At 30.0% G+C, this 23,364-nt stretch overlaps 1 protein-coding gene across 1 annotated transcript in view; it reads right to left on the bottom strand.

The window, feature by feature from the left end:
• LOC105360616 (pancreatic triacylglycerol lipase) overlaps window positions 1-23,364 on the bottom strand; it is a 55,969-nt gene that overhangs the window by 12,384 nt on the left and 20,221 nt on the right. Inside the window, exon 2 of the mRNA XM_011497564.1 lies at window positions 120-283. Within this exon, the coding sequence (XP_011495866.1) occupies window positions 120-282 (163 nt within the window). The 5' untranslated portion in view covers window position 283. The remainder of the gene's footprint in view (window positions 1-119; window positions 284-23,364) is intronic.

The following is a 23,364-nucleotide window of genomic DNA, read 5'->3' on the forward strand; positions in this document are numbered from 1 at the left end:
CAGTAGTAAAAAATTTGCAAAACTATCAATACCGTAACGATATTATTTGTATGGTATATAATAGATAACTAATAACTAGAAATGAAAAGAAAAAAGAAGCCTTGCGAATCGGTACTTACATGGCAACCATGGGATATTGACTTCTATCCTGTCGCTCCGTGCCCATTGCCACGGGTCCAGGATTCCAGCGGAGCAGATAACAGGAGCCAATGCTACCAGGAGCAAGATCAGAGCTCCTTCGCTCTCGAAGTTTCCTTGTTTCCTTGCGCCTCTCCTCCTCATTCTATACATACAAATAAAATACGTCTTAATTTTTGTATTAGAACACAATTGGATTCGTTGAGTTTTAAACTCTATGTATGAACGTATATTAATAATCAAGGACAATTAAATTTTTTTTACGCACTGGATCATCTTCGGTCTGCCCTCACTTTCACCGCGCATTCGATAATGAAGATGCCCTTTGACCATTAAATTTACCAGCTTATCCATCTGAATTTCTTATCAGACGGCTTTAAACAATTTGGTTGTTATATTTCAGCGTCTTGACAACTACAGTTTTATCGAAGAGCTCGAACTTGCTTTTATGGAGAGTTTTTGACGATTTATTGTATTTCAAATAGCTTTCATAAATAACTATGATTTGTACCTGCGTAGGATAATAAGAACGTTGTGTAAATTTCCATTCACTGACTCATATTTTCAAATATGTCATTCCATGTTGTTAATTTTATGAAGATGGGGTTACTGGTTATTATTGAATATAATTATAGAAATCCTACTGCAGCGCTTTTTAATTTTTCGTTATATACAATGAAGAATGCGTTAAGATATGAAAAAATTATAACAACCAGTTTTATCAGTTGAAAATCACATAACATATGAGATAAAAGTATACATATCCTTTAAGAGCATTGAACAAATAATAGCTATTGTTAAAAGTCGAATAAGTTTTTTAAGAAAACTATAAACTGAAATAAAGATGAAAAGTTAGATACAAGCGTTTAAAATTTATTTTATTGCAGCTTGTTTTACAGAAATACTCGGCTTAATGCTCAGCGTTCTTAGCCAGTAACATACACGATTGTCTACATAATCTAATAAAAAATTGCTATGAATTAACTTTATGAAATATAAAATAAGTGAAAAATACATCCAATTTGGAGCTTTTGAAACTTATTTACAATGATTAATCAGTAAATAACGTCATACTTATGGAAAAAGAAAGTTTTTTTAGTGAACGATAAATTTAATACTTTAGTGTGGATATGTTTCAATATATGAAAACTGACTATTGAAGTACAATAATATGTTCCTTATTGCTATTTTTAAAATTTCAGGTTTGAAAGTTTAGTATATTCAAATTTAATTTATTAATTCAATGTTAACATTTTTTAAAAATAAATAAAAATCATTTCGTTTATTAATATGAGCAATTTCCAAATAACATTTTTTCTACTTATATTTCCTGTGGTAAATCAATATGAATAATGCAAGTACAATGGGTATATTAATAATTAATAACATACAAATCTAGTAAGAACCAAATTATAAATTTTACATTACATCTGTCTGATATTTATCTATAACAATTGACTTTTACGTTATTTATTTTAACAGAATTATTTTTTGTTGTTATAACAATAATAATAGTTTAGGATAAAATGAAATTTAACAGTGTTTTAGTTATTTTTGAAAGATTTTTGTAGAAAAGTACATTGCAAATGTAGTATTAGAAAAGAAATACATAAAATACAAAATATGAAATAAATTAGAAAATATACAAAAATTTTTCAGTTGTAAATTATCTTTTTAATTTAATGGTTCTTTTTATCACATATTTTGAAATTCTCTATGTATATTTTACATGTCCTTCGAAGAATAGTATCAACTTAATGACGATTAACTAGCTAATTACCTTCACATATAAACTATCAATTGAATTTTCTGTTACAAAATTAACACTAATATATAAATAAGAAATTTAGTGAAACTATCGCATACTATGTCAGATATGCGACAGGAAAACTTTCAATTTTAAAGATTCATTGCTAAGTAAGAAAATCAATATTGAACATAAAATTATCGGGCAATATAAAAAAATTCTAACTTTCCTTGACTTGGAAAATGGTTTTTGCGTATTTATGTCCAAATCACATAACAATTATTAGACCGGGAAACTTCTCATCAAAGCCTGCGCTTTTAGATATTTGCGGATTTAATCGATGTGATATTTATAACATGAAAATTGAAGACACGTTTCACCCAATACGTGAAAAGTAATGTAATTCATGTGTTTAGCAACACAGATGTGTAATACTTATTATCGTATATAATAATATCGTTCATGCAACGCGCATTTTCTGGCTTCTAAATTTTTTTCCACTTTATGGAGTTCTTAGAAATTGTTACTTACTCAATTTTAACATATTACGTAAATTATTTTTGTACTTTTGTCAAAATTTCATTTAATAGTCCATTCAAACTAATCAACTCTATTTTCATTTGGAATTTTCATTTTTTTTTCTAATTACTTTGACTAATGTATAAAGAGATGTTTGCTATTTAAAACCAATTTGTTACTTTTTAAGCAATAAAATATAAGCCTATCAACTAATTTATTAGTTATATTACTAGATAATTGCTCTATTAAACAGACTAAACAAATACAAATTTTTCTATTATAGTAGTTTTAATTTTTAGTGTGTTTTTCAAATAATATTTTTCAAAATTTATTGTAACATCATATAACATAAGTAATCATCCTTGCATAGTTGTATATAAAATTGTATTCAATAAAAGTGTATTTATATTTTTATTTTGTAGGTACTTCGTTCTCTTAATTATTGTCAAGATACGATAGTACTACAATTATTAGGTTGAAGTATATTATTAACGTATATAATAGACTTTGAAAATGCTTTTATATTCGATAAATTTTAGCAGACATCTTTCGATATTACATATATTTATCTTTTATAAACTGGTATTTTACATAATTTTATTAAATAATAATTACACAATTAATAATAATAAAATAATAAATAATAACAAGTCTAATAAATATTTATACTCGTGACATTGATTTTGGATAAAATATACATAAAGTATGTAATTAAATATATTCCGTAATATTGAGAAAAACTTATTGTAATTATTTTTAAATTTTAATAATTATGTATTAATTATGATATTGATGATTAAAAGAACAATACTAAGTTAGGTACATGAAAACAATACAAGGCTTAATTGTTATAAATAATTTTTATAAACCCTTAAAGCATTTTCCACTATGTAATAATAAAGTTTTTAATTTATAACTAAATCTAATATAATATACTTTAGATTGTTAAATATATAAGTACAACAATAAAAGCGATACGGTAAAATTTAATATTTTTATTATTAGTGTATGCTGAGTAGTTAACATAACGTAGCCATGTAGAAGAAATAAAATAAATATCTGCGTATATAAAATAAAAATCTAATATTTACCATTCCATGACAAATTGATAATTTGTCAATAGTATTCGAAACCATTTAATGTCATGTAACGAAAATTAGACGAGACTTGAGAAAATAAAATCTAACAATGATTAATGACATGTCTAGGCACAGGGAATAATTATAATATAAATGGAAATCATTCTCATCTCTTAATTTCATACCTCCCTTCAAACAGTCATGGATTAACTTCAAATTGAGATACATTTTCGGTATTGTAATTTATATCACGGAATTCAAAGCCCATCGAGTTCAAGTACGTGCAACAGTTTTAATTTATAGACTCGAGAAGAAAACAGATTCCAAAGCTCCATTAAAAACAACTAATTTTCCGGACTACAAGGACGTTGTCGCCGTCAGCGATAATAACAACAAAAACAACATCAACGGTAGCTACGGCGGTGGCGGCAAATGTGGCGGTTGCGGCGGTAGCAGCTACTGCGACGGTTGTGACGATTCAACAGACACTGTGTTTGGCACTAGTGAAAATACCTTTTCAAATGCTCGACTCGAAGGAGAGCGAACCTCGGCAGCTTGGCATTCCCTTCGCCACGGTCGACGTTCACGCGGGAGCACAAGAGAGCACCGCTGCACACACGGATGATCCTCGTGAACCTCGTGGGGGACGCGCAAAAGCTCAGAGCGGAGCGTAACGCGCGCGCGCGGCTGTCGCGTGCGAGTGCGTGCGCCCGCGCCTTCGGGACCGATTTTGAGAGCGGGGCCAGACGCACGCGGCTCGGGGAGTGGGGCCCAGGCTATTGTATAATAGAGAGCGACCTTCGTCCCCCCTCCCCAGCCCTCCATCGCACTTACTCGTTCTCTCTCTCTCTCTCTCTCTCTCTCTCACTCTCACTGTCTCATGACACCCCCCCCCTCTCGTTGACCGCCGTCCGTCCCTCTCCGTCTTCAAAACAGAAGCCCACTGAAGAAAGCGACCTAAAAGCTTCCCCGAGGAAGCGGCTTCGTCGTCTCAATCCCAAGAGGTTCCTCGCAAAGGATGGAAACCATACCAAAACTCCTAGCGATCTAACTATTTTATATAATACGCCATAAAAATTCATTCTCCGCTATTATTTTCATGTAAGTACTTCATACAATTGGACATTTTAGAGCCAAACCGAAAACTATGAGGTTGAATGGGAGGGGGGGGGAGAAGGGAAATGAGGTTTTGTTCTCGACAACTTGGACATTTGTCTGGAAAAATATTCGGTGCCTCGGTTGTAATTACAAGCAATTTTTACGACATGGCCTGAGTATTTTCGCCTAATAAGTTTTCACTTCACGATAGATTCATATTCTACAAATAAATTCGAAAATATAATAATGAATTCTTACACAGCATTTCTGTTTTTATTTTCTTCTTAAAGCTTAGGTTACAACAGGCACTATATTTCTATCTGTTCAAAGGAGAAACTATTCTGAAGAAAGTAACTTCTTGAGAAATGTAACTAACTCCAAGTATCGCGTTTGTCAGAAACATGTAAATAGTTAGAAATTATAATTGATCTATTTGTTGCAGAACATAAGTCAATTCTAAAAATAAGCTTCTTGCTTATTTTTAGACGATTATACAAAAACTACGTTCCTTGACCTTAAGCAAATAAGAATAATCCTTTTTAAATAAGGAGGAGCTGCGGGACTTTTCTAAATACATACAAATCAATTATTGTATTTATAGATTTTTTAAGCAATTGTACAATACTTACATAGCTAAAAATGTAAAATAAATGACTCAAACGTATAGATAATTAATTATATTCGCATCTACGATAATAAAATTGATAAAATTTAATAAATACAATTTGATTTCAAATTTCGGTATTAGTACAGTAGAGTATCTTTACGAATTAGTACTACTTACAAGTATTAATTAACACCATCAAGTTCTGTGTGTCTTATTAAATAATTTTATTATTTACTTTTAAAATATACAATATAAACTATAAAAATACACATTTATAGAGAAGCAATGTAATACTAATAAATGAATTAAAATATTAAAAGTCATGCTGGTAGAACCATTAATATTAATGTTATCCAGAATTATATTATAGATAGAATATCTAATCAACTGAAGAAAAAAAAAAATATATATATATATAATTCAGAAATACAATAAAATAATAAATTATCGTATTTTATTCAGTGGGTTAGTTATGAATAATAAAATTGTGATTCATAAAAATCAAAATTAATATTTTCAAATAAAAAATTGTTTTTAAATAATGTACTGGAAGTTAATTTAGCATATATATATATATATATATATATATATATGAATATAAACGGAATTTAAATAAATGCATGCATCTTTTAATATTTAATTCGACTATTAGATATTCATTTTATTTTAACTTCAATGACTTTTTCTTTCAGAATTTAGAATTATTTTGTACAATCAAGGTGTAGAATATAAACTGAATTATAATTTTTTACGGCTCTTAGGATTTTCAATCAATATGTTAAAAAGAAGAAAAGTAATGTATAATATACGCACATATTGGCTATGAATACATTTTTTACACAGTGAAATTTCTATTCGGATTTATGAAAGATTATTGCATACAGTTTTTGTGTGTTAATTTTTTCAACCACTTAACTCTTCTTAAGATAGCCTGATCAAATTTGTTTACGGAAGAATGCAATATATATTATTAAAATGAACAAATTATTTTCGACTATGCTCGAATGTGAAATATTGTCGATTAAAATAATAATAATGATAATAATGTAGTTGATTAGTCGACGATTATAAAATTTATATGCATGTTAAAAAAAAATCAATAGAATCAATGATTTAATTATCAAGTTGATTAATCTGAAGCAATTCTTCTCTGCATGTGAGATTAAATTAATCGAATAGAAATCTAATAAATATGTATAATTACTCGTAAAATTAGTCCCACAAATTTATGTTTGCAAATAGAAGATCGGTAGTTGATATAAATAGAATAATAATAAGATAAATGTAATAATAAGCATTCAAACATAGGTCTTTTGGCGCAGAGCTCTAAGCTCTAAATTGTTCGATTAAGCGTTATACGAAAGCTGCTTATTTTACATTTAAATATTATTAAAGTAATTTTAAAAGTAATTTATATAAACCGAGAAAAAAGAGTTGAAGAAGTACGAAATAAGTGAAATTTAAATTACTGCAAGTACACGGAAGTGAGGTGAGTTCTTTTCTCGGTCGACCTTCCGCTCGCATGTCTTGTGCTCAAACTGGTCGATTTAAAATTTTTGCGAATCTCAGTCTTTTCCAAAAAAATATCCATACACTGGCATCACAGCCATTATTTACAGCTCTTACACGTTGCTTCAAGGCGTATCCAGGACATGCATATTACTGTGTAAAAGCATTAAGAGCTCGAATTAAATTTCTACGAATTTCACTACAATTTCATTACAAAGATCACCGCGCGAGGAGAAAAATATCTGTATGTCTAATGTTCATCTACCTGATCGAACCGATGATCTTGGATTATCTCTTCATGGAGACATAGATCGATCAGTTATACACATATTGCTGTCTGAATGTTCATTAAACCACCTTAGCACGACAGATGAAGGGATTACGCGTTAACATAAAATATCGAAATATTTAATTATCGGCTTATGATTTGAAAAATAGATTTCACTAGGAGCTGCAAAAATTTGAGGAAAAAGCATTTATAACTTTGAACCTTATCAAAACGCTCGTTTATCTCAATTGAAATGTGTTGATACTTTTATGCAGCATATTATACAATGATTTTTTGCTCTGTTAAAGCCTCGCTATTCAGTTTGAATCATTAATATATTTTTCAGCTATTGAATTATATGATTTTACATTTTGTGTGTGTGTGTGTGTGTGTGTGTGTGTGTATGTGTGTGACATTATCGTTTTTTGTCAAGAAAATAGTAGATTGATAAAATAAGAATTTTACAGTATCAAAGTTAAAAATGTCAGATAAAATAATCAATGAGCTTTTGGAATTTTTAAAAGAGCTTGATAAATATTTTTCTCGGACAATTTATGTGTATTAATGTTGTTATACCGTTTGCTTTAATTCCCAGCTTCAAATAATAAACTAAATTAGTCGACTAAAATTTTCGAAATTTGAAAAATCAAGCAATTATGACGTCAATATAATAAATACAAAAAAAATTATTGTCTCACTTAGGCAAAGCAACGATACTTTTCAACGATATCGCTAAGACGGTTAGAGAATCTTTTCAAATTACCCGTTTAACGTAATTCAAGATGTATTCGATAAACGTCGATGAAAAATTTATTAAAATCTTTCTATTATCGATCAACATATAAGAAAGACAGGCGGCTTGTCTGTCGTGTAACCTACGCACACATTCGAACTAATAAAGTAGGTTAAATATTCCAAATTTCATTTGCAATGATGAAAGTTGACATATAAAAAGGCACCAGTTCCTCGTCAGTGGGGAAAATAATTTAAATAAAACAGGTATAGTGTTCATTGGTTTGAACATTGCGTAATTATGCAGACATTGTTTACCGAACGTAACGATGCTTGCATGAAGTATTGTACAATGAATAATATTGTAAAAATTATTAAACTGCATGAGAATTATTATTACGAATTATAGGAGAAGCTTAATATTTAAATAGTTATATGAATAGTGACATTTATAACATGGCACGGACAATTATTTGTTACTTATTCACAGATAAAATTACTATAATTATAACACTGGATTGTGTTTCTGTAATTATGAAGCAATTTGAACAACAATAATAACATATAATAAAATGACGTGTGGTATATAATCTGAAATGTAAGAAAATATTTTATATTAATAGAACCGAGTAATATTTTTATTTTATCAGTTCTGTATTCGAGTTCTATACACTCTTTTATAATTCAAGTATTTTTAACGATATATCTAATGAAGTGTAATGGATAAATAATTGAGGTAACACATCAAGTAAAATGTTGAACATTATTTTTATTTTTATTGTTATTATTATTATTATTATTATTATTATTATTATTATTATTGTTATTATTGTTATTATTGTTATTCTAAATATTCTATTATATATAATGAAACTTTACATTTGTAATTCAAAACTTATTTTAACTTATTTAAATATACAGTATAAATTAATAATTCATTCATTTATAATATTCTTACTAATGGTTACGTATAGTTAGACAGGTGCTTAGATTAAATTCTATTGTTTTTCATTTTTTAATTCATCAATATTTGTAAATTTAACACAATTTCTAAGTGTTTCATTAATATTCTCTACGATTATGATTTTATTAAATTAATATTTATTACGGTTAATACTCTCATCATTGATATTCCTTCTGATATTTAAGCTTTCACAGTCTATTTTACGTGGAATTAAAGAATGAAATGCTACCTCTATTTATATTGTAAGAGAGTAAGGGTATAAAACGCAAAAGAAAAATGTAATAGAGAAATTTGTATGTAATATACGTCTGAAAAATTCGTTTAGTCACGATTTTCTCTATTCTAAGAGTATTAAAATATAAGAATTTCACTATCGCTAGCATTACTTCATACGATATCGTTATACATTGAATGAAATGAATCTGAGAAAAAACAAATTTTATTTATACCGTCGTAATTCGTAATATTCGAGGCAATTCTACGAATGAACCCCGTGTCGCAAAATGTTAAATTTGTTCATATGTGCGGAGATGAACACCTATGCGAATTAATAGAAATTATTAAAAATCCACACAATTGACAATCATATTTTTACTTGTTTTTGATCTTCGCAATATGAACATATTTACTTTTTTACATTAATAAATTATTAAGTAACAACCACCATAAAAAATAAGATCGTCATACATGTTTCTCTTATAATTACTATGTATGGGATCCTATAATTAATATGTGTGAGACAAACTAAGAATTAACATGCTGTAACTTTTTTATATTTTTTGCTCAATTTTTCCCTATAACAAATGATAAAAATGAGATATATTAAATATTGATATGAAGACATTAAAATGTCTTCATTCTAAGCATATGATAATAATTGTTTCTAATTTTTTCAAATTTTATAATATTATTTTTAGAAAATCGTAGTATTATAATTATCAGATATATAATAAATATAATAATGAAATGTAATTATTAAATTGAATACAATTTATTTTTGACTCGAAAATGTTACGTGAATTTGAAAATAAATTTTGAAAAAACATAAAATTTAAGATATTTAATCCAATTACATCCATTACTCGTACATTATCAATTGTTATTTAAGGTTTATTATAAAAATTTATAATAATATCTGTACTATAATAATTTAACATATCACTTATTATACATATATTTTTTTTTATTAAAATACAAATATATTATCATAAAAAATATTTTATTTTTTCATGTATATTATAATTGTATTTATCATCATTCCACATCATTTTCACAATAGGCACATTACTCTTTATAAATGAAAACTTGTTCCATATTAAGTATTTAAAGATTAGTATTTGAAGTGGAAATTCTCTAATGCGATTTTAATTTTCCTCGAATGGTGAAATTGAGAAAATTTACGTAATAACATTTTTGACAGCGAATGCTTCGAGTGTCAGTTAAGAATGTTTAGAATTTTTACATTTCTTAGAGGCAAATTCGTATCATTAGTCATATAATTTGTATCGGTCGTGTTTTATAAATCACATAAGATTGCATATAAAAAAAATTGTATTTTTTTTTTCTAAATTCATATTAAGTAATTCTAACAAATAGCATTTGTTAATAGAAATTTCACTTGATATTTATTGTATTCGTTTTATACAATTTTGTTATTTCTAACTTAATCTACATCTTAATATAACGTTACTAATTTTTTTGTTCGTACTTTTTCTTCCCGTTAATTTTACCAACGCGACCGTGATATTAATTGCCATACGTTCATTCACAATCGCGAAAGAAGTAACGATTGAAAAATATTTCCAGGTGATTCAAGAGGCATCAAAGGAGCATCGGTGCGAAAGGAAACATCCATTGAAAATCCAATAATCCAGCTCGCATATTAACACAGGCATCCATCAAAGTTACGGCTCCTGTACATTTAGCTTACACTTCCGATGACTGATCGTTAATTGTATAATATACAAACAGGAAGTTACAATGGCGCGCGCGCACACACGCTCACACGCTCACACGCTCGCTCACACATACGCAGATATAAACGTGTAATGCCAAGTTCTTGAATTTTTAGGTCGAGCCCCAATAGATCGGAAGTTTGCGTTGGGAGCCGAAGCTGATGCAAATCGAGAATTGTACCGTACGCTCGCGGTTTCACTTTACTCGACTCTTTGTGGCTTTGATCGTTCGAGCTGCCCTCGCCAGCTACTCTCGCTCGCCGTGAAAAGTGCACGACGAATACGAAAAAAACGTTTCTTGAAACGAGACGCATTGTTCAACTTGTTCGCGGACCTTCCGACAGCATTGGTTATCGACCTGCAAGCCCCCCACCCCCCGTTACCCCGTCATCGTTCGACGTTCCAAAGCACTCCACTTCGGATTACGGCTTGGCTCTCCAACTCTAATAGGAAAATTACGTTTTCGCAATATATTATTAGTATTGGATGATCACACGGGGCGGGGGGGGGGGCGACTATTTCTAGTATTTCATATTCGTTGTAGTTTTTTTGCTCAGTAACGTAACCAGTAACTCAACGCCACTATATTGTTTATGCGTAGAATTTGGAAAGTACTAGGAAAGATTTAATCGAATTTCGAGCAATCGTTCGAAGGAGTTTATACTATATAACCTAACTACTTCTGTTCTTTTAAGTAAGACGTCAATTTTTATTATTCGAATAGTAGATGGATTTTGTACTTTTATATAGTGCTAAGTCATTGGGTTATTATCTAATTAACCGGGAGACTAGATGGGCTGAATAAAATCGGCGAGGAAAAACAATATTAATCGTCCTTTCCCGTTCAAAGTCACTCATAGTCGAAACGTGCGTAGCACGAAAGCGAAACCGAACATACTTTAATCTTTGTGACAATTTTATGAAAATACTCGACATACTTATATAATTCGGCAGATTGCCGAACGACGTATTTTTTAATTTTTTGTTCGTTTTTTTTCCTTAAATTTTGCCAGCTTAATTCAACATATAATTGTCCGTATTTCTTGACGGTACAACTTATTTTGTCTGCTACTTTTGTAACCATAAAAATACTATTACGTAAATTCTACATTTGTATACTCCGATAGTTGGTTTATTTTATTCTTTTTTTTTTTTTTTGAAAAACAAATTCTGTACTTTTGTCCATATAAGTTTGGCTCACATAAACATATGAGCATGCACATAAAGTGGGTAAATTATATTGTAACTTAGTAAGTAGCAATTAATTTTTTGAAGTAATAATAGATAAAAGAAGAAATATAGATTATATATATGGTATAGTGTGTAAGCCTAAGCATTTCTTTATATTTCTATATTAAGAACGAGAATTTTTATTAAACTGTACATAACTTGAGATATAAATAATCAATTTGGACAATATTGTCTTCTATTATTATATATTAATTATAAGCATAATTAATAGGTAATTATATAAATTGTTAATTAACATATGGACAAGTATCAATACATAAATTAGATCAATATTACGCATACGCCTTGATGTGTACATCACTCGTCATAAAAAAAAAAAAAATAATAATAATAATAAAGGAACATAAATATAAGCTATTAGCAATGATGATGATTTATATACTAGATCAGATCCTTAAATTACTAAGAAGAGTTGTAATTGATTTTTGAAATAACGGAAAATTTGGAACTAAGAAAATCAGTAAGCAAGTAAATTTTTAAGATATTAAGTAAATGGTAAATTATTTCAGAACATTAATCGAATATCTGTTTTTTTAAATCATTCAGTTCATAAAATTTGGAATTAAAATAGCAATAATATGAATTTAAAATTGAAAACTTATTTAAAACCCCAAGTAGGCTTGGTATAATTGAACGGAGTGGCAACGATAGGCATTTAAAAGATTCTCTCGAAACATTCTTCCCAAGTAATTAAGAACGGTATTTAATTCGAATAATATTAGCAAATCATTGTGATCTTGGCCTTCGTGATTAGCGAAACAAGCCTCTTTTTTTCCAAAGCCATTATTATAATTCAAGGCATTATAATTTTATCATCAAATAAAAAATGTCTACTTTGTGTAATTATCGTGTATACATTTTACCGAAGAGCTCCAAGTGTTAATCGAATGTTATTTAAAAGCCGAATATGGCTGGACTATTCGATAATGTCTCGAGTCTGGATCAAAACGTGAAAAGTGCCCACGCGCGATCATCAGAAACTTGGTCTTTGATCTGGGAATGAGAAGCGGAGTCGTATGCCCCAATCGAGTTCACGATATTATGATCAAAACATCGGCGCCCTTGAGCTGCCGAGGCCGCGGAAAAGTCATAAAAAGCGCGTTAAAATCGAGCGATGAATTCCAACGTCGACTTCTTCTCACTTTCTCTCTCGACGAGCACATGAAAAATGCCAAAATGCCAAAATGCCAGTCCCGATAGCCAATGTCTGTCGTCGATGGATTTCGGGGCCCGGGAGCTCCGTGCAGATTACGATTTTAGCCCTCGTAATTTTTGGGGCCGGGCCGGACCGGGCCCGGCCACACTCCCATTAGCATAATTTTGCAGTTTGTACGGGACTCTCGGATGCCGTTACGATCAGTGACGAGTGGCCGAGGCTGATTCATCGACTTTAGCGTGTACGCGGATAACCTCGTGTCCGTGCGTTAGATGCGCGTGCTCGGAGAACCGTTGACTGATACTCCTCGTTTCGCGGCTCTGTTTTTGGCACGGTCAACTTTTATTTTTCGCAAAGGTGATTGTTTGGCCGACGTTCACCGGATCACTATCGTAGAAAAAGAAATATATAGAGACCGATGTCCCTCGGTTGTGGCCCTCGCGACTACAATTAATCTTTCCAACTGAGCTTGGACTAATGGCAGTTTGGAGTATAAAATGGAAGTAACGAAGTAAGCAGCCATCTGTCTTTCATTTGATTCCATCCTTGTCTCTATAATTGTTTGTATCAACTTATTAAATTTACCATGGCAAATCCAATAATTGGCTCGGATAAGAAACCCACTGCTCTCCCTTCGTACTTTTCGACGTATATTTAGGATTCGTTTCATCGAAATTTCTCAATAATCAAAGCAGTGTTGTTTATGTTTTGCAAAAGCTTTTCGAAAAATTCGATCAAATGCATTATCAGTGAATTATGACAAATCGAAGATAAAATTCAAAGTTATAATGTATCATCAGCTTCGAAGTGAGTTACTACTGTCACCACGTACGTAAAATTTTAAGACAAAGCCATGTTCCATGCTAATACCTATAAAAATTAAAACCTCCGTCACGTACATGCCATAACGATTTGTTGAAAATGCCACGCAACGAATCGTTAATATTTTTAAGTTAAAAAATACATTACCGTTTTAATTTAATAAATATGAATAAGAAATAGACTTTAGATACAGAGTGGCTTCATACAAAAGATATTTATTTCGTAGTTGCCAAAGTACGAAGTAAATATTTTTGAACACGAGGAAAGAACAAATATGCAGCCGATGTGGCAATCGGCACAGGTCCTTATCATGGAGAGTAATCGAACGAGGAAGCATTTCATTTTTATCTCTTATTTTGTTAACTGTGTGAGCTGTGCGACCAAGTGAGACAACGCCACCTATTTTATCCAGTTTCAGAATCATATATGCCATGGCATAAGCAATCATTTATCATATCGTTATGTTATAATTCAAAATTTTATCTACGTATTGTTAAGCAATTTTTAACAATTTTTAACAAATGTATTTTATTGTAATCATGCATAGGTAGAGAATCAATTCTGGCGCTAAAATAATAGGCTGCTTTAATGTTTAGAAAGATCTTGTCGAGAATAAAGCTCAAATATCTTAGAGTTTATTGATTTTAATACGAGTAATTATCTTTCGATAAATAAGTAATATGTCAGAGCAAAATATATATAGCGAAGTCCGTGACTTTGTTATAATTCGCATTGAAAAATACGGCTTTACGTAAGTTTATAAATTACGTTTTGTTTAACTTTAATTTTGTAATCTACAATCGTAATATTACATTTTCTTTATTAAATATCACACCGAAAAATAGTAATTTGAACAATCGGTCCTACCTAAAACGATCATTTCATTGCGAGAGAAATAAACATATTTCTTGGGAAACAGTAATTTATATGGCTTACTTATAATGATGTTATCGTTTCAACAACATATCTGTTTGATGATTTTAATTACTTTTTAGCGTACATACATTGTAATACAGAAAATAGAATTCTAATGTTATACGAATTAATTATTTTTAAACAAAACAGGTTTGAGCTCTTTGTATCGTTTTCTGAGATATGCAAATTTACTGTAATAAACGTTAAGACATTCATGATTCATCTCAGCTTTAGCATTGGAAAGAAATTTACATTGACGACAATGAAAATTCTTCCGCAAATTCTACAGTACGCATCCATAGCTACGAAACTACAATGAAATTTTTCCGCAACGCAAGAAGAATACGATAATCTAAGCAGTTTATTATAAAAGGAAGATTATCAGCGATTACTTACTAAAGAGAATTGTGAAAAGTTTTAGCAAAGAACGGAACGCTAGTATCGTCGTTAACATTGTGATTTATTTTGACAAAGCTCGAGCTGACAGCTTGTAAGTATTGTATTAGAAACACAGATACAGTTTGCACTTCGGATAATTAATTTATAAAAAAAAAAAAAGAAAGAAAAATCATACGTACGATAAGACTTTATGAATTTTCTGCTATCAATAATGTCTTGGTTAACTGCGCTTATTAATCTACGCTTATAAAGAACCACTGATTTGCAAGTGAACATGGTGATTAGCAAAATAATTGGCTCGTTAATCATTCGAGCATTAATAGATTTACTTGCGCACACAGCTTAAGGATAAGTAAACAAATCGATACGTGCACTACACATGAATTCTCATACTAGAATTGAGTTTTTCATTAAAAATTGTTAGTGACTTAATTAATAATTTATTAATAAATAGTCATCGATGGCCAAGAGGAAAAACATGCTTACTGTTGTGTCTCGAATTGGAATTCGGCCAATGTGGCCTATAATCCTCTCGATACCAATGAAATACTCGCAATTGTGAAAGACAAGCGTTAAGTGGACAGAGTAACAGGCGCTTTTCCCGCTTTCCAGAAAGCGAGATTTGGCCTGCTCTCGGTTTTTCATGGGGCTGCTAAGCATTAATTATTACAGAAACCACAGCTAACGAATTTTGATTTTGCATGAGGTGATCGGCGCTCGCCATCGCCAGCGGCAATTATTCATTGCATAATCGCGCAAACATCGGCTCGGTAAAAGTAGAACTCGCACACCTCCCCTAGCTGACGTAAGGCCCCAGTCTACCGTCTACCCGTCGACTTTCTCACGCGAAAATACCACAAACAAGCCGAAAATTACGGAGGCCGTCGATCGGAAAAGCGCTTTCCCTGGAAAAGCGTGGAGGGGCGCGCATTCCAGTCTGCCCCTTAATTATGCAACGGCTCTCTGTGGCGTACACCAAAGATTATGTCATGCGCACGCGAGGCCATCGCACGTGAAAACTTAGCCACCGCGACTTATGTCACGCGGTCGTCGTACGTGACGTCGCGACTAGCTGCGCTAATACGAAGGTCCTTGGCTCCTTGGCTCCTGAGATTCGCCGCCATCCTCGCTGTAGTGCTTCACGAGTATGCGCGGGCGGACATCCGAGCGGAGAAGTCCTGCGAGGACCCGAGCACTTGGGAAATGCCGGCGAACTTCGGATAATTAGCAGCGCTGCGTCTCGACTTCAGCCGATCACTCGCCAACTAACATCACTTTGTTCGGAACGGAATTTTGTCGATCTATTGACGTTTCATCTTCGTGCGTGTTGACGAATGAAAGTCATAGCAGTTGCTTTACACTCCTCATACTTTATTATTTATTTACACGATTATCTCGATGTATTAAATCTAAATATTATTTAGAAACTTGGCGGAATTATTCGCCAAACATCATCGACACGCAAAACGATCTATTTGCTTTAACATTTGACATACGATTGTTTGGAGTATCAAGTAGTAAGTACGTTCGGCTGTAATAGCGTTGCTCTAATGCTATTTATGATATTTAAAATTTTAATAAAGAAACTGTAGATAAATAATTAATTATTCCGAAAAGTAAATTTCGAGAGAAAATTTATTTATTCAAATGCAGGATAATATCATAATTATTATTTGATATGAAGGATTGTGTAATTGCCATAATTTACAATGCTAAAGATAGTTGATATTGAAATAGAAGGATTTGTAATTCATGAATTGTGTCTATAAAGTAATAACGATAAATATTTCGAGTAATTTTAATAAATGTTTGCCCATATATCACTATGATAAATAATTATGACCGATCGTTGATATATCAAATTTAAAAGTTTAATCAACTATAAAATCTATCTACATTTTATTTGCAAATATATTTAAGCAATTTTTAAATCGATTGTAGGTATTTATCCATTTTCAAAACGTTATTATTCACAAGTAAAATACTTAGCAATTTTTTCAATATTCGAAAACTATAAAATTTGAAATTATTAGTTTTAATCTTAAGTAAATATTGAATTTAATTTATAATAAATACGCTTTATAAGTGATTATCCTTGAAATTAGTTACAGCTACTGTTAACAATACATAAGAATAAGGGATATAATTTAATTACTTTAGATAAAGCTGTACTAAGCACTAAATGCAAACTTTCATTTAGTTTCATATATTGTACTATTGTAATATTAACATTAATATTGTAATATTAAAACAAATCATTAATGAACTTTGCCAGAACGATTGTATGACTGTTGTTTAAATTTTCTTCATAATATTATTAGTATGTTTTTCGATATTCTTGAAATATATATTGAAATTTTATTATTTTACATTTATTTGTAAATTCTAAGAATTACATAAAACAGAAATATTATTGTGAAAAAATATTTCACGTTAAAATCTTATAAATGTCATGAATTAAAGACAAATGCAAATGATGCTTTTTATGTAAATCGCATGCATTAATGGTATAATGTTAAATAAACACGAAATAATGTTTGCTGTTTGTATTTATATTTCTCTGACCATTTTTATTTCAGATGTAAATCTATGGTTTATTTTTACAAAAATTTAATATTATATATAACAATATTATTTATTACTGATAAATATATGAAACAGAATTTTGACGTAAAATAAGTATAGAGTGGCTTTGTAAAAAAAAATACAGTCGTTAATACTCAAATTATAAATACTGAATATTTAATATTAAATTATTGAAAAAGAAGTAGATAATAATAAATATTTTACTAGTAAATATTTTGCTAAATACCAAATTTATCATTTGTATAGAGTATAAAAAGTAATACTTTAAAAGAAACATTAAAACCTCATTTGCAGTAATTAATATCGTCCGTTAACATTTTTCGTTGGTTTAAAAATAAATCCTCGATTAATTGATTTTAATGGAATTTTTTAATTAATTGCTCGAATTTAATTAATTTAAAATAATTCAATAATTACAAGCTTTATTCGCCTTAAAAATGACCTCTCATGTATAAAAGGTAGTTCAGCTGACAAGCTGAACTTACAACAAAACTTACAACTAGTTGTGCTAATTATATACTTTCAAGTTGCATCAAGCCATGCAAGCGCAGATTTTAGGTATTATTGAACACTTTTTTTTAGACTTATTTTCTTAATAATTACGAAGCAACTTTAGCATTTACATTTAACTTGAAAAAATTTATTTAATGGCGATATAAGTTTCTGAACTAAGACATTGTAATTTAATTTAAGATCATTCCTTGTAATTAATGTTATAATTAGTGTTAAGCAAACCATTTGCAAATTGAAAATCAGATTTCAAAGGTAATTTTAATAGTGAAAAATATTTATGTGCCATTTTTGTGATTGTATTAATTAGTTTGTATATATATAAATATTTTCAAACTTGTCAGATGAACCAATTTTCTAATTTGCGACTTTTCATTTAGCTTGGAAGAAATGGTTAAATTTAATCAAAATAATAATTATTCATAGAACAGGGTGTATTTATTTATCAGACTTAACATTTTATAAGAATCCCTGACCGAAAACCGTGCTTTATTATTTTTAATTTTATTCAGCATTACAGGCGATAATAATATCTTTATATTATATTATCCAGTATAAGTGATTGAAGAAGTATTACTCAACCGAAATAAGTTTTCTAGTGCACATAACAAAAATAAAACTGGGAAGAGAAAGAACGTGTTTGATGTAACACAGATATGTTACGAAGTGTCATGGACAATTCACATGTGCGCATTCCAAAGAAAACGTATTCGTTGGTGTTGCTTTAATGAGTACAAATCAGGTATACCCTAGTTTCATAAAACATATCCGCACTACAGAAAGAGCTACGTAAAGATTGCAACAATACGAATTTTCTCTTTGGCAAGTACACACAGTTTTAAATGCAGTTAAGAAAATTCTACGACCGCGTTTGAGGTGAAATCAAGGAAATTGTATTCCTGTGCCCGCAAATATACTTTATAGCTTAGACAGTTACGATTGTTACTTTAATAAAATATCGATACACTAAGGCAAGGCTTAAATATGTTATTGCAAATAAAGTTCCACGTCATATTATCTCTCGAGGGCCAAAGGCAAAACGAGTTACTCATGCTTTATCTTCAAAATCCCATTGAAATTTATTTTAATTGAGACCACAAATCATAGGCTCGCTAATACTTAGTTTCCAACATCAATTTCTAGATTTGCCGGAAAAACATAATTTATTTAATGCCAGCTACCTATTGCTTGTAATAATCAAACTTACACTGACAAATGTGACAATATTTTGCCAATTATTAATTGCGTGGAAGTGGGACCATCAGCTAGATTTATTAGGAAAGCAATGCAATAAATTCCAAGCAGATCGCAAGCTTGCATCCATTGGAAAGAGGATGCTTTCACATGAGAAATAATCACTCCTTGCTTTAAGTGAATATCATGCTCTCATTAAGAATATTTTCCTTGATGATAATTCTTCCGCTTTATTTTCAAACGAATGTCGACAGTTCGTTGACGAGTCACCACTTAATTTTAATTTACTTCCTTTCATAAGGGGTAATTATTAAAGTAAAGCAATTTATATAAATTCATAATAAAAGTATTTCCTGTTAATTTTCAATAAATACATCACTGCTAACAATGGTATTTATAAAATTCAAATTTATCGGTACGTAAATATAACTATCTTATATATAAATATAACTAAATTGTAATATTTCATATATTCCATTGCTTGTGCTTACAATTTTATTATACCTTTGTATTTTATATGCCTTTTTCAATGATTAAATTATTGAATTGTTTAATCTATATTTAATAATACAAATTGTTATTTCTTTTTAAATATTGCATAGATTTACTTTCATATTAGAAATTAAAAATAATAATAATTTATAATTGTTGTTCCTGTATAATTTATGCACATCTAATTCACTATATCAAAATAAATAACCTCCTACAATTAAATATCTAATAAAATTATCTTTTTTAAGCTTAAGCTCATTCTTTATTGGCTTTCAATTTCGTAATTTAACTTTCATTGTTTGCATTATCACATCCTATATATATAATGAATTATGTAAAAGAAAAGTTTATCGTACATATTATTCGTAAAAAGAAATTTTACACATTAGTTTTCTTTATCAAATGATAATTTCTTTTTGTTTCGACTTCGAAATTATAAATTATAAAAATGCAGTATATTATTCAGATTTTTTTAAATTCGCCTTTTAATTTCTAAGAACAAAGTTATTTAGTACATTTAATATATCTTTATGATCAACAAAAATAATAGCTCTTCGATTCTCGATTTTAGTAACGGAATAAATTTGTGTGAATTCCGATGAAATAGAGAATCAAATTTTACAAATAGATCGAAAATTAAAAATGAATATACCAAATATGAGCGGCAATGTCGAAGATATTATTAAAGCAGAAATAGTCTTTTAAATATTTGAGGCTTTACATCTAAAATTTCGTAATTCTTAGAGAGTCCATATTTTTATTTCTGTACAAAAATTATCATCGATTGTTAAATCGATTATTATATTAAAAAATATATTTTAGATGAATGAAATGGCAATAATCGTAAATTTTATGGAAAATTTATTGTTTAAATTATGTAATTTTTGTGGTGAATATTTGAAAAGTAGGTTAACATCTTTAGCGAACGCATGCTGCTAATAGGGATATCTTTTACGAAAGTTTTCGAGACAATTTGATATAAAAATGTTTTCAATTTTTAAATATTAAATCTCCTCAATAAATATTCATTTAATATTTATTATTCTTTGTAAAAAAAAAAAAAAAAAAAAAAAAAAAAAAAAAACAAGGAAAAAAATGAAAGAAAAACATTGTGGGTATTTAACAAAATTAATAGCTTAAATAGAATGCATTTTAAATAGTATTGGTTGAGACATGTGGACATTTCAAGGTAAGCAAATAAATAAAAGTCTGTTAAAGTATTGCTTTATTGCTAAAATTTATATATAATTATATATGATTGTAAGAACTTTTTCTTAGTAAATAAATATTGGCTGAACTTGCAGATATTAGATTCACTTTTATTTCTGAAATTTATTTATTTTAATTAAAATTTAGAAATAGTACGTTAAAAATGGAAAGTAAAATAAAACAAAATTAATTAAATAAAGTTAGAAAACTGATTGATTATGTTGAATTTGATAAGTTGATAATATATATTATAGATTAATTTTAATCGGGAAAATATGATTAAATTTTACTATATTACTAGACTATAGATTTTTAACATTCACTCGTCTATTTGTAATGCATATATTTTAAATTTGATACCTAACATTGATTGCTCCATGAATTATCTAATAAATTTTTTTTTTCATTTAAAAAACATTTCGGTTCGCTGGGGTTTAGGTAATTAAAGTATGATCTTGAAAATATAGGCCCGAGTACGTACTAGCATAGCGAGCAATGTAATTCAAAATCAAACATAATGAATACACGGATGAAATTACAATATGTAACTTCCACTTGGAACGACTGGAAAGAGAGAATAATGTAACGCAGTTCACCACTTGTGACTTCAAACTTTCCTTCGTCTCAGCAGTATCTCCCCCTGCTTGGGCAACCTCTAGAAATATGTATTTTTCGAAAATTTTCGGATGCTCGCCATTGATTTACCGCATGGTCAACAACATCAATATCAATAACAACAGCAGCAACAGCAATGATAACCCGTGGGCAAATGACATGAGATAAACAATAAAAATATCCCGTTTCGTAAACAGAGCGATCCTGTGACAGTGGGGGAAGATGCGATCGCAATGACCACAGAATCGGCTGCAACGGTAGCGCCTTCCTTTTCGTAGTTATATACCTTTTCAAGCTTCGAGAAAGGATGCGAAGCATTTTATAAGTATTTTTACATCTATGTACACCGCTGCGTGTGCAAGAGCCTCGTAAATTTCTCTGTATGCATGTATGTATATATATATATATATACACATGTATTGAATATTTATACAGCTCCGTCGACTGGCGCCGGCTACGCGAAAGTGACTCTTGTGGATTCCGGCGCCTGTCGTGTCTGCGGGCAGTCAGAGCGAGATAGATAGATATATAGATAGATAGATAGATAAAGAGAGAGAGAGAGAGAGAGAGAGAGAGAGAGAGAGAGGCGTGTGCGTGAGTGTGTGTGTTGCGTGGGACGTGTGGGTGGGGAGCGGCAAAAAATAAAAATAAATTTACGAAAAAGCAAAGGCATTCCTTTGCTCTACTAGAGATGGAGAATGCAATGTGAAAGCAAAGCTAGAGTAAGACGCAATAATTATGAATTATCATCAACGCTATGGATTTAATTATTCTAGTCGATCTTTCCTGATTCGTCCAAATCTTATGACTACGAGTCCTCGGAATTATTAGAACTTCGCATAGATCTTCCGAAAATGTACAAAGACGAAAAGTAGAACGCCTTTGTGCGAACTTTTTTTGCAGATTACAAAATGAACGTGGAAAGTTGAATTGGCGTTTTGATGGAAAGATAGTTCACGAGATCTTTAACAAATACTGTCTCGTTATCCTTGCGGTGTTTTAAATTTCTCGGATGTGTCAACGAAGCTATAGTGAAAGAAATATATGGGCTTCACCTTAAAAGTTCTCGTGCTCGTTTTATCTCTGGTTGTCGCACTAATTTTACGATCGCACTGATAATCTCTTTTACCTGACGGACTTTCAATCTGCTTAATCACTTTTACTAAATGAATCCATTAATGCTTCTAAATTCTCGAGCATTTCTTTTTGCGAATAATATCGAGTTTATTGGCTTACAAGAAATAGTGTGTGTATGCGTAGACATGTGTGCACGAGAAAGAGAGAAGGAATAGAGAGTGAATAATTTATACTTCCAGAATTTTATTTATAATGTAATGAACATAACTTCGTAATATCTTTAATGAAATCGAGTATCCAATTCAAAATATCGCTAAATCTCATTACTTATTTCCGAGCAATTTACCTTTTTTCAACCTTAAAATGTATATTTTTAATGTTATTTTTACTGTAATTAATACTTAAAGATAAATTTCACCAGTATCTTTAATTTTTATGAATTTATGTATTTTAAATGCTTTGTTTGAAAGAGTAAGAATAATCAAATGATATAAGTCGATATTGTTATAATTTACGAAAGAA

This window comes from Ceratosolen solmsi, unplaced genomic scaffold (genome assembly GCF_000503995.2).
Source record: "Ceratosolen solmsi marchali unplaced genomic scaffold, CerSol_1.0 scaffold47, whole genome shotgun sequence".
NCBI classification, from domain to species: domain Eukaryota; kingdom Metazoa; phylum Arthropoda; class Insecta; order Hymenoptera; family Agaonidae; genus Ceratosolen; species Ceratosolen solmsi.